At 34.2% G+C, this 13,478-nt stretch overlaps 1 protein-coding gene across 2 annotated transcripts in view; it reads left to right on the plus strand.

The window, feature by feature from the left end:
- The window catches only part of CPED1 (cadherin like and PC-esterase domain containing 1), a 312,286-nt gene that overhangs the window by 146,194 nt on the left and 152,614 nt on the right, over positions 1-13,478 (plus strand). For both annotated transcript variants that reach the window (XM_063708746.1, XM_063708747.1), the window contains 3 exons: positions 1,223-1,273; positions 6,321-6,507; positions 7,471-7,639. In XM_063708746.1, coding sequence (XP_063564816.1) covers positions 1,223-1,273; positions 6,321-6,507; positions 7,471-7,639 — 407 coding nt within the window. The remainder of the gene's footprint in view (positions 1-1,222; positions 1,274-6,320; positions 6,508-7,470; positions 7,640-13,478) is intronic.

The following is a 13,478-nucleotide window of genomic DNA, read 5'->3' on the forward strand; positions in this document are numbered from 1 at the left end:
TCTATTAAGGGGCCATTTAAAATATAAGAAAAGCTTTAAAAGTTATTTTTATAGATCAGAAATTTTACTTCTAAATGTTCATTTTAAGGAAATAATATATACAAAATTTAATTACATAAATTATCAACAAATTAAAAAAACAGAGTTCATTACTATTGCAATAAGAGTGGACCGGACACACAAATTAAGCTAGAGTCATCAAATAAAATGTTATAAATCCATTCTTCTGTTGTGAAAGAATATTTATGACATGAAAATTTTTTATGATCTATTGTTAAACCTAACAATTGGCTACCTCACCGTGAAGCTCATGAAAAATCAATGGTGATTTATATTTTTCCTCTTTGGCTTATCTCTATTTTCCCATTTTTTCATTCCAGAGAACATCCGAGCTTTTTGTTACAAGAAAAAAAATACTTCTAATTCTAAAAAGAAAAAAAGTGAAAAGAAGTACCCACCTATATGTCTATAATATTTTTTTTTAGTTCAAAGTTGTTCTATTGTGAAACAGGATTTAGCCCAATACAGTGGTTTTCAGTGTGTGTCCCCCTCTCCCCAGAATCACCTGGGAAACCTAGCAATTCAGATCTACTCAGTCAGAATCTCTGGTGATGAGACCCAGCAATTTGTCTTTTAACAAGCCCTTCAGATGATTCTGATGCCAGAATTTGAGAATCACTGGTTCAATAGAATGAATCAGTAGGTGCAGTGAAGAGCTGAGAGAAACTGCCTTTCTTTTGCCCACCAGTTTTTTCCTCTATAAATGAATGATTTAAGCACCCTGAGTGTTTTATTCATTCATTTGTTTCATAAATGTGTATTAAGGAGTTTTTAAAATAAATATTTGGTTGAATTAAAAATATAGAGTAAATATTACTGGAACCGACTGGATGGCACTCTTATAATTCTAATGATTTGGGAAATTATAGTCATAGGATATAAAAACTATAAGGAACCTTGGCTGATCAACTTCAGGCAATAAATGGCATTTAGACCATTCATTTTCTCTCTTAATATTTTTCTATTTGAAATAATAATTCTTCTGAGCTCTGAATAAAATAACTTATTTTATTGTAGTTTACAGTTTTACTTAGAAGTGTTCACTAGTATAATAAAAGTTAAATGAAAAACATGTTTTATTAAGTTATCTAATAGCTAAATGTATATTTTAACATTTTGATTAATGGTTTTTATTTTAAATTTACATTTCTTTTTTTTTCAGCTGCAGTTCCACAAATTAAAAATGAAAATAAAGAAATACATTGCAGTGATGGTGAGTTGAGATTAAAGTGTTGTAGCAGCATAATGAACAATTAGGGAACAGCCTTACTTTGAAAAAAAAAAAATCCATCATTTTATTGTATGTGGGTATCTTACGCTGATAATTGTTAAAGTAAATTTTAGAAGTTATTAGATTTCCGATGGAGTCAGTATCTATCACTTTTGCATAAGAACATAAAATATTACATTTTTTTTGTTTAAGGACAATGACTTCCAAACCCACTTTGAAGGGCTTTAGGAGTTGTAGGGCATTGCCTTGGAAGCCTTTCAGATGTAAGAGCTTGGCTTATCAGATTTATATACTGATCTTTAGGGGTCTCACTACCTGGCAGTGATTTCTTTCTCACCAGATTGTTGCTGTAATGGTTAGTACTTGAGTAGAATTTTCTTTATAACAGTTGAGAGTTTTTAAGCCAATTTTCAATTTTTTAAATTCATTTTTTAACCAAGACATAATACGAGAAAAGTAAGTACTTTTAAGTTTGTATTAACTTTAAAAATGATTTTCTTCATTGTGGTCAGTATTATTATTACGATGGTCTCGCAAATATATAATCTTAGAGAGTCTAATTGATTTTTCCAAAGTCACAGGGTTATTAAATGCCTGAGCTGTATCACAAAGCTAGATCTTCAGATTCTCTGTTCAAAGCTCCTGAATTTAGGCCGGGCACAGTGGCATGCACCTATATGCCCAGTGCTTTGGGAAGCCAAGGCAGGGGGATCACTTGAGTCCAGGAGTTCAAGGTTACAGTGTGCTATGGTTGCATCTCTGTACTCCAGCCTGAGTGACATAGCAAGACACTTTCTCCAAAAAAAAAGAAAAAGAAAAACTCCTGGGTTTTCTTAATATTTTATAATATATTGTAGAAAAATTGAGTTCTATATAGCAAGATTTTTCTTGATAATGTATACCTTAAAATATATATATACGTGTGTGTATGTATATGTATACATATAGCTGTATGTATTTGGTGCTAAAAATCAACTTAGAAAATTTAGTTTTCCACAAATAAAAAATCAATTTCAGTAAAACATTAAAGCTGAAAAAAAGTATAGATTTAGATTTAATTTATTATATTATTTATTTATTTGTTATAGATAGGATTTCACTTCGTTGTCCTTGCTGGAGTGCAGTGGCACCATCATAGCTCACTGCAACCTCGACTTCTTGGGCAAAAGCAGTTCTCCTCCCTCATCCTCCCAAGTAGCTAGGATTACAGGCATGAGCTACTACATCTGGACAATTTATGCAATTTTGTATAGAAAGGAGGTCTCGCTACATTGCCCAGGCTGGTCTTGAGTTCCTGATCTCAAGTGGTCCTCCCGCCTCAGCCTCTCAAAGTACTGGGATTACAGGAATGAGCCACCGTGACTGGCCTAATTTATTATTAATAGACGTCTTTGAATTTAATAAAATCTAATTTTCATCTAAAATGCAATTTAATTCATTCATGATGTTTTATCACTATTGTTAAGGTCATGGTAGGCTGAGAGGTTATAATAATATAGTTTAATAGAATTAACATATATAGCCAATTAAAGAAAATGGCATTTTAAATAAAGTATTGCTAACAGAGAACAAAGATAGCAAGTATTACTTATGCCATTCCTTCCCTGCACTCACCATCCAATCTCCTACCCCCAGAAAAATACATGCTACTCCATTCTCCTGGAAAACTGTTGTCTAGAGTATGGTGGGAAAAGGACTAGTGAGAAAACTAGGAGCAAAATTAGAGTGAACACTTGTTGAGGGTCCACTCTGTGCCAGGCCGAAGGCAAGATGCAACATCCAGAAAGCAACTTCGCCTCTTTGGGCTTCTATTTCCTCATTTGTAAAATGAAAGGATTGCATTGGATGATCTCACTTTTTTTTTCCAGTTCCCATGTAATATGGTGTAGATGATGTGAATATGTTAGAGAGGCACTTTAACTTCGTTCATGTTTTTATGCTGATAAAAATTAGTCCTGCCTGGATCTTTAGTAATTAATCTTCCTGCTTTTATGGTATAAAATAAGATTTAAAAATAATGTGAGGATGCCTCAGAACAGGTGGGATTATCTTTAAGAGTCTAGGCTCTTCTCATGTTCAATATGAGTTATGATTATTCCTCAAGAGAGCAATCAAATTCTGCAGTTAAAGGAAATCCATTAAAAGCGACCAAAACTTCGAACAGCTTTCCCATATATACTTGCCAAATAGGTTAAGCAGCCTGCTACCACTGTGCCTCGTGCTGGGTTCTCCGTAGATCTCAGGTAAGCTGGCCTGAGACAAGTTGAGACTGGGATGGGAAAGATGCCAAGCAAACACCAGGTGTTTGTAGGCGGCAACACTGATACTTCAGTGGAAGATGATGTCAGAACTAAATCAGCTTTCAGACAGGGGTTTAGGAGGTAGTGCTCACACCAGAGATGGAGACTTTCTGATGAAACCAAAAGTAAGCACTTGCTGAAGAGAACGATTGCACATTTATTTCCTGTCATCTAGGGCTGTTTCAGTTTCTTTTTTTTTTGAGACGGAGTCTCGCTCTGTCGCCCAGGCTGGAGTGCAGTGGCGCGATCTCGGCTCACTGCAAGCTCCGCCTCCTGGGTTCACGCCATTCTCCTGCCTCAGCCTCCCAGTAGCTGGGATTACAGGCGCCCGCCACCACGCCCAGCTAATTTTTTGTGTTTTTAGTAGAGACGGGGTTTCACCGTGTTAGCCAGGATGGTCTTGATCTCCTGACCTCGTGATCCACCCGCCTCGGCCTCCCAAAGTGCTGGGATTACAGGCGTGAGCCACCGCGCCCGGCCAAGCTGTTTCAGTTTCTAAGGAGGGCAGACCCCATTGAAAACCGTGACTATTAAGTGAAAGTATAAACTGCAGGGAAATTAACTCTCAGAGAATCTTTATAAAAATATATTCTATCAAGTTAAAGCACATCTTCTATGTTTTATTTTGAAAAAAGATCTTCCTCTTTTGTTATTCACTTTGCTAGTTCTGAGCAGAAAAGTGCAACTGTTTATATTCCCTTTGTGCCTGGGCAATGGTCATTTCCAAAGCACAGCCCATAACTCAACTCCAGCTTTTTTAATGTTATATTGGGCTTGCAGCCATTTGAATCAAACCTCATGATTAATAATGTCCTGTTTTTATTGTGCTTATCTCGGGGTCTTTAACAGAGAAATTTCTGGAGAAAAAACTTTGATGAAAAAAGAATGTATTATTAATAAGTGGTTGAATTTGAATTAAAAACTGTGGTCCTTTACAGAATGACTTCTAATAAAAACAGTTTCTGCCTTCATTCTTTTTTCTTTTTTATTATAAGAAAATTTCAGGGGCTGTTAGGATCGTTGAAATTATAGATGCAGTCCACCTGCATCTGTCAGCCAGATACTATCTTTCATTGACCATTAGGTCAAATTACAAGTAAAATTAATGAAGCAGAGAGTTTACCCAATTCAGTGAGTTATTCAACCAACATTACCAGTTGTTTATTTTTTATTAAGTTTTTTTATGAAATAAAATTACAGTATATCTATTGTATTATTATTGTTCATAATTTATACCTTAATTTGTTTTTCTTCCATAGCCTGAGAAAACTATAGAGTATAGGTCAGACATATATAGGGTTTTTTTTTTCATTTTAATTGTTTTATTCCATAATGGGAGCTATACAGAGACCTAGTCCCCAGAACTAGAATGATGCATCCATATGGGTTGGTGGTACCCATCGTCATGGATTTGGTGGTGCACCTCCACATCCATCAAAGAAAAATAAAAATTTTGGTCTTGTTGAAGCACAGAGACTGGGCAAAATGGGCAATGCAGCTGGAGAGCAAGACAAGGAAGGGATTGTGAAATGCCTTGTTTGCCTTATTGGGAGCTTGGACTTGACTCTGGAAATGATGAGAAACCACTAAAGAATGGAAGACAAATCATCAGATTTGATTTTAGGAAAATCAATATTATAGCTATGTAAAAGCAGAGGAAAAAACAACAGTTACTAAAATAATCTCCTTTCTCTAAGTTCAGTTTTATAGCTTTCTGTAGCAAATTCTGTGTTATCTTTTTTGTTGCCATGTTGTTAAATGTCACTGAACATTTTATGTAAGGCAACACCAAGATACTTTAATTTTACTGATTTTTATAGAATTTTGTATGTTTATCTTTGTTAGCATTTTGTTGACAATTGGAAAGTATTGATGGAATGAAATACTCCTTGACATTTCTTTGAAAAACACTTTGTTAAGCTTTTGGGTAATTTGTTTATTCTAAACATTAACATTGAATATAACTTAACAGTAGCTGGTGTATGTGCCTATAAAACAAGTTTTTCTTTTTTTCTCACTGAAATAAAGCTGTAAATAATTGGGCTAACAAAGAGAAAGGTTTTTTTTAATGCCTCAGAATCAATGATATGAAGTAATATTCTAGATTCTATGACAGGATGGAGCAGAGGATAGTATTTCCTTCTTACACTTTATGGTACTTTCCCAAGTAAGGTGGCCTGGGCATGGAGCAGTTTCAGGATGCCCTTGTTTTTGTGTCTGTTTGGTATAATACTGGAGTTTGCAGTCTTTGCCCCACACTGCCTATAAGATACTATATCAATCAAGTGGTATTTCAATGACACTCCACATTAAGAAATTTTCCTCATTCCTTGCTGGTCCTCTTCTGCCACCATCCCACGGAGCCATCACTCCCACTTACATAGTTGCAGTAAATATCACAAAAATGTTATCAATCCACAGGAGAGACATTTTCCCACCTTGTGTGCCTTTAAACTTTAAACTTTCAAGGGCTGAGCAGAAAATACCATCTATATAACGCCGACTAAAGTCAACAGCTGTTATATGAGGCAAATTCTACAAAATCTGATGAATTGAAAAGCCAGCTGCAGCCACAAATCAACTATGATCAGGGTACTGATTGGAAAGTCAGCAGGGATCATTGAAGTTGTTCAAAGGAAACAGAAAAAGAAAAACCTAATCATATATTATTTAAAGATATTTACCCACTTCACAGTTGTCTTTGTCATTGTTTTTGTTTTTTTTAACAGATAAAAACACACCATGTCATATCAAGCAGATCTTCACACATCCACATTTGGAACTAAATCCTGACTTTCATCCAAAGATCAAAGATTATTACTGTGAAGTCCCATTTGATGTGGTAACAGTGACAATTGGAGTGGAAACTCCTAAGTGTCAGTGCAAGGTGCACCTGTACGAGCAGGCAGGGCCAAGGTATGGGATGTTGACTGGGGCTGTGTTGAGACACTGTACTGGGAAGTAGACATTTGATGCAAACTTTGAAAGTGGTTCAGAAAAGTTGATTCATAATTATGATCAGTTGAAAGATTGCCAAGGTGTGAACTTTCCCCTTCTCATTTTTTTTAAAAAAGATTTGTAACCTTTGCAGCTCATCTTTGTAACAGTATTTTAACAAGAAAGGATCTTGTTATATGAAATATAGAGAAGATCCATTAAGGAAAAATTTTACTTATTGTTGTCTTTAAGTTTTAACATTCTCGAAGATGTCAAGTTTTTGAATATTCAAAAATTGATTGCTTAAACCAATTGGTGCACAATTTGTGGACACAGTACCCCTAACTTTCCTAACCTCACTGGCTTTTTTTCCTATTGATTCTTTTAAAAGTCAGCAACTCTTTTGTTCATAATTTTAAAAAGAAGATAGAACCTTATTCTGTGCTGTGTCCATAGCAAAGAAAATACTCATGGTTCCATGCTGTAGGGAAGGAAACGTACTTGGAACCCTCGGGAGCCACGTCTAGTAGAAAGAAAGGATTCAAGTCAGGACAACCCGGGTTCCAAACCCTGACTCTTCTATGTGACTTTGAATGATGTGTTTACCAGTTCTAGGTCATGGTCTTTATATTTAAAATGGGGACAATCCTATTGTATTAAATGAGATAATGTGTGACCCTGGCAGGTGGTTAATAAATATTAGTTTCCTTTGCTTTAATTGTGGAAGATATAACTTGCCCTAAAAGAACACTCTTGGCATAGTAAAGTACTGTGAAAGAGATATTTATTTATTTTCATATTTTAGGTTTCTTATGAAATTGTACAGACCTTTCCTGTTATTTATTCAAATAGGTATTTAGTAAATATTGATATATGAATCAGTTTGGGCTGAATAAATCTCCCCTATTCATATTCTATTTCTCTCTCCCTCTTTCTCTCCAGCTTTGCCAGCTACCCTCTGGGCTTAGGAATGAACAAAATCTCAATATTTGTTGTGGATGAATCTCCAGCACACGGTGAGACCCTGATCACGTACAAACTCACCATCTATAGAGAAGACCGCCCAAGTCTGCCCTTGTTTGAGGCCTTCACAGCATGTGGTTTTGTGCAGGTAAGTGAAGTTTACATTTGCACTTGGGTTGAATTGGGAATGATCTGTTAACCCAGGCGGAAAATGCCAAATGAAAACTATTACAAGAAATTGTATGCCTTGAAATCGAAACTGTGGTCTCATTTCAAAAAAGTGAGAATCCCAGCCAGGTATCTAAGTCACCTCGTTGTGAGTGATTTTCTTTTTAGTGTGATGGCTACTGTCTGTGCTCATTGTTTTCAGTGGACTTATTGTGGTTAATGTTCAAAAAAAGTGTCTGAGGACTCACACTTAGTTGTGAAATCGGTTTCACATTTTCCTTTTAAATTAGGCTATTTTTCTTGGATTTGTCCCTGGATCTACTTTTGAAATTTTAAACTAGATTTAGTAGAATTTACTTTGAAGAATAAGAGGAAAATTTATGAAGCTATTTTACAAAAAGGATACTGGATAAATGAAACTAAATTTGCTTGGGATAGTTAAATTTCTCATTCACTTCTCATACAGTAATCATTTCGCAAGGCTGTAGTTTCTCTTGTGAGCAACACATACCATTTTGTAACCTTGTTCATTTTGGAGAAGGGTGAATGTTACCCTAACACTTTTGTTCTACGGTTTTTCCCTATTTTTCCTCTTTTAAGGATCCTATGTATAACTTTGTACATTTCCTCATATCATATACCCCTTGCTACAGGTGATTTCAGGGAAGTAGTAATTGGTATTTTTATCACATATCTATTAATTCACTCAGAAAGTATACTTGCAAATATATCATGTCACATTATATGTTACTGGGAGCTTTGAAGAATAGCTGGTTAGTAAAAGAGAGGTATTGCTGACTGGGCCTTGATAGGTAGCATGGTTACCATGTTTTTTATAAATGTAACAGCCAGGCACAGTAATCACCCCGCCACTGTCTTATCTGTTTCCAAGAGCTTTAAAAATCTCAGGGGTTGGTATAATTTTTATTTTTTGAGGAAAACATATCACTAATTTAGGAATTACCACTAAATCAAATGGAATTTCACATTGGTCTGAAGATTCATTCAAAGAAAGACAAATATGTTATTCTCAAAGATGTGAATAAGCATACTTTAAAAAGAGTAGAATAGAGTTCCATGGTCAAATAAACCCATTGGTTGATGAAGCAATAAGCTAAACAAAGTTAAGTAGATGTCTTTACTATAGGACTTCCCTGAATCTCTAATATAGTAATTTAAATGGTGGTTCATTTATAGTATGGAAAATATATAGTGTGTTTCATTTCCAAACTTGTTTGATATGGTTTTAATAGAATAGCTATTAATATTTTTTTGTGGGACAGATTTGAGGAAACACTGGTCTACACTATGGAGAAGACTTTAAAATATGTTCCTCTCAGGTTTTGACCTTTCAATTTGCTTTATTTGGATTGCTGTCTCAACTTGCTTCTGAATTGAAGAACAAATAATATAGCCACACCAAAAATGTTTAAAAAAATAAACAAAAACTTAGAGGGAGGTGTGCTTTTGTATATTTGTGTATATTTGTGTGTATAATTATTTCTAAACTAAATATTCTTACCCTTTTTGGTGGAGCATTTTTTTCATACATTGCTGGGAGGAGTGTGAAATGTTTGACCACTTTGGAGAACTTTGGCAGTATCCACTAAAGCTAAATATATATAAATGATTCAGCAGTCCTTCTAGCTATACACCTAAGATAAATGAAGTCATATGCCCATAAAAAGACACACATACACAAAATCTTCATATTGGTTTTATTCATAGTAGCTAAAAGTTAAAAAAATTCAGTAAGAAAGGAAACAAATCCAATATTATACTATTGGGGCATTAAAAATAAATGAAGTACGGATACACACAAATATGAAACAATCTTCAAAACCTTACATTCATAAAAACAAGCCAGACATCAATAATGAATGCTAGCAAGGATGTGGAGAAAAGAGAACGCTTGTACTCTGTTTGTGGGAAAGTAAACTAGTCCAGCCACTATAGAGAACAGTATCGAGGTTTCTCAAAAAACTAAAAATACAACTACTGTGTAATCCAGCAATCCCACTGCTGAGTATATTTCTGAAATAAAGGAAATCAGTATATTGAAAAGCTATCTGCATTCCCATGTTTGTTGCAGCATTATTCACAATAGCCAAGATATGGAATCAACCTAAGTGTCCATCAATGGATGAATGGATAAAGAAAATGTGGTACATATATACAATGGTGTATTACTCAGCCATAAAAATGATATCCTGCCATTTGCAACAGCATGGATGGAACTGGAAGATATTAAGTGAAATAAGTCAGGAACAAAAAGACAAATATCACACGTTCTCAGTCATATGTGGGAGCCAAAGACAAGTGGATATCATGGAGATAAAGAGTAGAATGCTGGTTAACCCTAGTCTGAGTAGGGCAGTGGAGAGGCTGGGATGAAGAGTGGTTGTTAATGGGCACAAAAACACCAATACAAGGAATGAGGTCTAATGTTCAATAGTATAACAGGGCAACTGTAGTTAGCAGTAATTCATGGCATATTTCAAAACAACTAGAAGAGTGGAATTGGAATGTTCCTAACACAAAGAAATGACACATACTTGAGGTGTGATAGATATCCCAATTACCCTGATTTGATCATTACATATTGTATACTTATATCAAAATATCACATGTATCCCATAAATATATACAACTATTATGTATCCACAACAATTAAAAACAAAAATTTAAAAGAAGCCAGATATATAAAGAAATACTGTATTTCACTTATATGAAGTTCAAGAATAAGCAAAACTAATCTATGTTTATAGAAGTCAGAATAGCAGTTACTAGAAGGTGTAGGTACAACTAAGCATGAGGGAACTTTTTGGGCAAATGTCCTATATCTTAATCTGGGTGCTGGTTACATATATAACTAGGTGCTATATAGATAGATACAAATTTAATTAACTGTGCGTTTAAGATTTTTGCAATCTACTGTTTAAAATTATACAATATATCAACTATACATGTGTATTTGTGTATATATATAAATTATGTATACTGCATATAAATTATACCTCAATAAATTAAGAAAAAAGATTGGTGGGAAAGTTATATATTCCTTTCTTCCATGACACGTTTCTCCAATGTTGTATTGATCAGAAACAAGTTAATTATCATGCCATTACCTTAAAGAATAGATTACGTCAGGAAAATGTTACTATAATATCAAGAAAAGTATTAGAAAATTCTTGTGGGATGAATCCTACAGATGATTGCAGAAAAGTATGTTGGTAATTTATAAGAATCATTTCCACAAGGTCTTAATTTACAGTTTATGTGTGGTCCCACAGTAAGTATTATATTTTATAACATGGAAAATTATCTGATAAGCACTAGTACTTTTTAGAAAGTGTCAAATGAGTGAACACAAAAATGTGGCGTGAATAATGTGGACTGCTTTAGATACTTTACTAGGCACAAGTGGCTTCATGAGCTGGGGGAAGTCAACAGCAGGGGTAAAATTTTCTCACCATAGATTCCACTTAAAATTCTAACCCATAGACTTTTCTATTATTTCTCTTTTATATTTAATCTCATTAGTGTCTTTAGGTTTCAAATTAATAGCTAAGCAGATATACATCATGAGACTTACAAATTTTTACTTTTCCAAGCTGTTCTTTTTTTTTTTTTTCCTTTCTGTCAACAACCACAGTGTCCTCACTATATTTGTAGGGCTGAAATCTAGAGTCAAACTGTTGCAGATTAAATGGCAAGCTGTTACATTTAAATCCCCAAAGCCTATGCAGGCAAATCTAAAGGAAAATGAACTAAACTTTTATTATATTTTATTTATAGGTCAAAGGGAAAAATTATAATTTCTCCCTACATTTCAAATTAGATTTTGGCCTAATGAACTCCATTATTAAATTTTAAATAAACATTGCCTTAATATATTTGTGCTGCTCTAACAAAATACTTGAGACTAGGTAGTTTATAAAGAACAGAAATGTATTTCCTTTAGTTGTGGAGGCTGGGAAGTCCAAAATCAAAGCACCAGCCTTTGGTGTCTGGTGAGGTTCTTCGTGCTGCATCCTCACATGGTGGAAGCGGGAAATGAGCAAAAAGGGAAAATTCTATGTCCTCACATGGGGAAAGACGCAAAGGGCAGCAAAAGGGTCTAAAGTAGTTACCTCCAGCACTTTTATAAGGCACTCATCCATTTATGAGAGTGGAACTCTCATGATTTAATCACATCCTAAAAATCTTAATACCATCACAATGGGGATTAAGTTTCAACACATGAATTTTGGGGACATTCAAACTACAGCAAACTTAAAAGGCCATCCACTTCCAAATAACCAAAGAAGAAGAAACCAATTTAAGATTAATCAAGCCTCCTAATTTCTCCTTCACCTATTCTCTTACCTTCTGAGCATCAACTCTGCATGTTACCATTTTGCCAAAAGACTAGCATGGCAGAGTAAGCAAAGATAAAGCATACCAGTCAGTTAAAAAATCAGTTACAATAACATTTTGATAAATAGTAAGATAATTTGATTAATTTATTAATAGACATTTTATCAAACATTGTTAAGTACCAACTTAGCCATAATGAACTATTTGAGTTTATTTAATGCCTGTATTTTAATTATTCTTATGCTAACTAGAATTTGTATATGATTGTCCCAGAGACAGCTCTGAATTTAATTAGCTCTTAGTTTAGTTATTACCAGTGAAGGAGAAAGAGTTAATTTACATAACATATAACCAGATTGGGATTAGAGTTTCTCAATCTCAGCACTATTGACATTTGAAGCTAGATATTTCTTTGTTCCAGGGAAGTTATTCTCTTTATTGTTGGATGTTTAGCAGCACTCTTGGCCTCTATCCACTAGATTCCTATAGCAACCCCCTCCCCAAGATGTGTCAACCAAAAATGTCTTCAGACATTGCCAAATGTCTGTTGAGGGACAAAGTCAACCCTGATTGAGAACCACTGGTTTAGACAAATGGGTTTCTGTATTTCTACTGTCCTATGTGTTTACTAGGAGTGTGAATAATTTATGGGCAATCCTTCTGTGTTGTATGTTGGAGAATCATTCTTATCTTTCATCTTTGTATTTTAAATCATTTCTGTAGACAGTGATACTATTCTGACAGCTCTTTATTCTATTCATTAATCTGCCTTCTTTTCTGCCCAATGTAATTATTACAATCAGAAGCATGCATTCAATTATAGAAAAGATCGTTAATGAAACATAAAACATTATGTAATATAATGAGTCTGTTATTTCATTTTGATTTACCCATAAACAGTATAATGTTTTGCTGTTAGGAAGAAAGATTTAGAAAGTAATAAACTGTTATTGTGGCTAGAATATGTAGTGTTTAGGAATTAATAAAATATACTTATAAGAAAATTGCTATACACATAGGGGAATGTTTCTTTTAATACCCCTTTCCAAATCAAAAAGTTTTGACATGGGGAACAATATAATATTCACACAAGTTGATTTGTATAGATGATCTATGGTGTCATGTACATTTTGCCCTCAAAATGTTGCACCAGAATAGGGTCATAAATAAAAGCTACAGAAAGGTTATATATAGGAGAAGCTTGGAGACTATGTTTCACAGATCTGTTTGAAACAGCTTGCATTTTAAAACAGATAATACTAAGGAAGGAGAAAATAGGATTTAAAAAATTCTCCAGCATTTAGCTACACATTTGAAACTGGCATTTGATGACTTATTTTTAAAAAATCAATTAGCCATCTAGATTCTGAGATATTAAATGATGTGTGAATGACTTCAGTTATGATATTTTGAAATGGTTTAGAACTCTCTCATTTATTTTTTTGTACCCTTCCAACACC

The sequence above is a fragment of the Gorilla gorilla genome, chromosome 6 (genome assembly GCF_029281585.2).
Source record: "Gorilla gorilla gorilla isolate KB3781 chromosome 6, NHGRI_mGorGor1-v2.1_pri, whole genome shotgun sequence".
In the NCBI taxonomy this organism is placed as follows: Eukaryota; Metazoa; Chordata; class Mammalia; order Primates; family Hominidae; genus Gorilla; species Gorilla gorilla.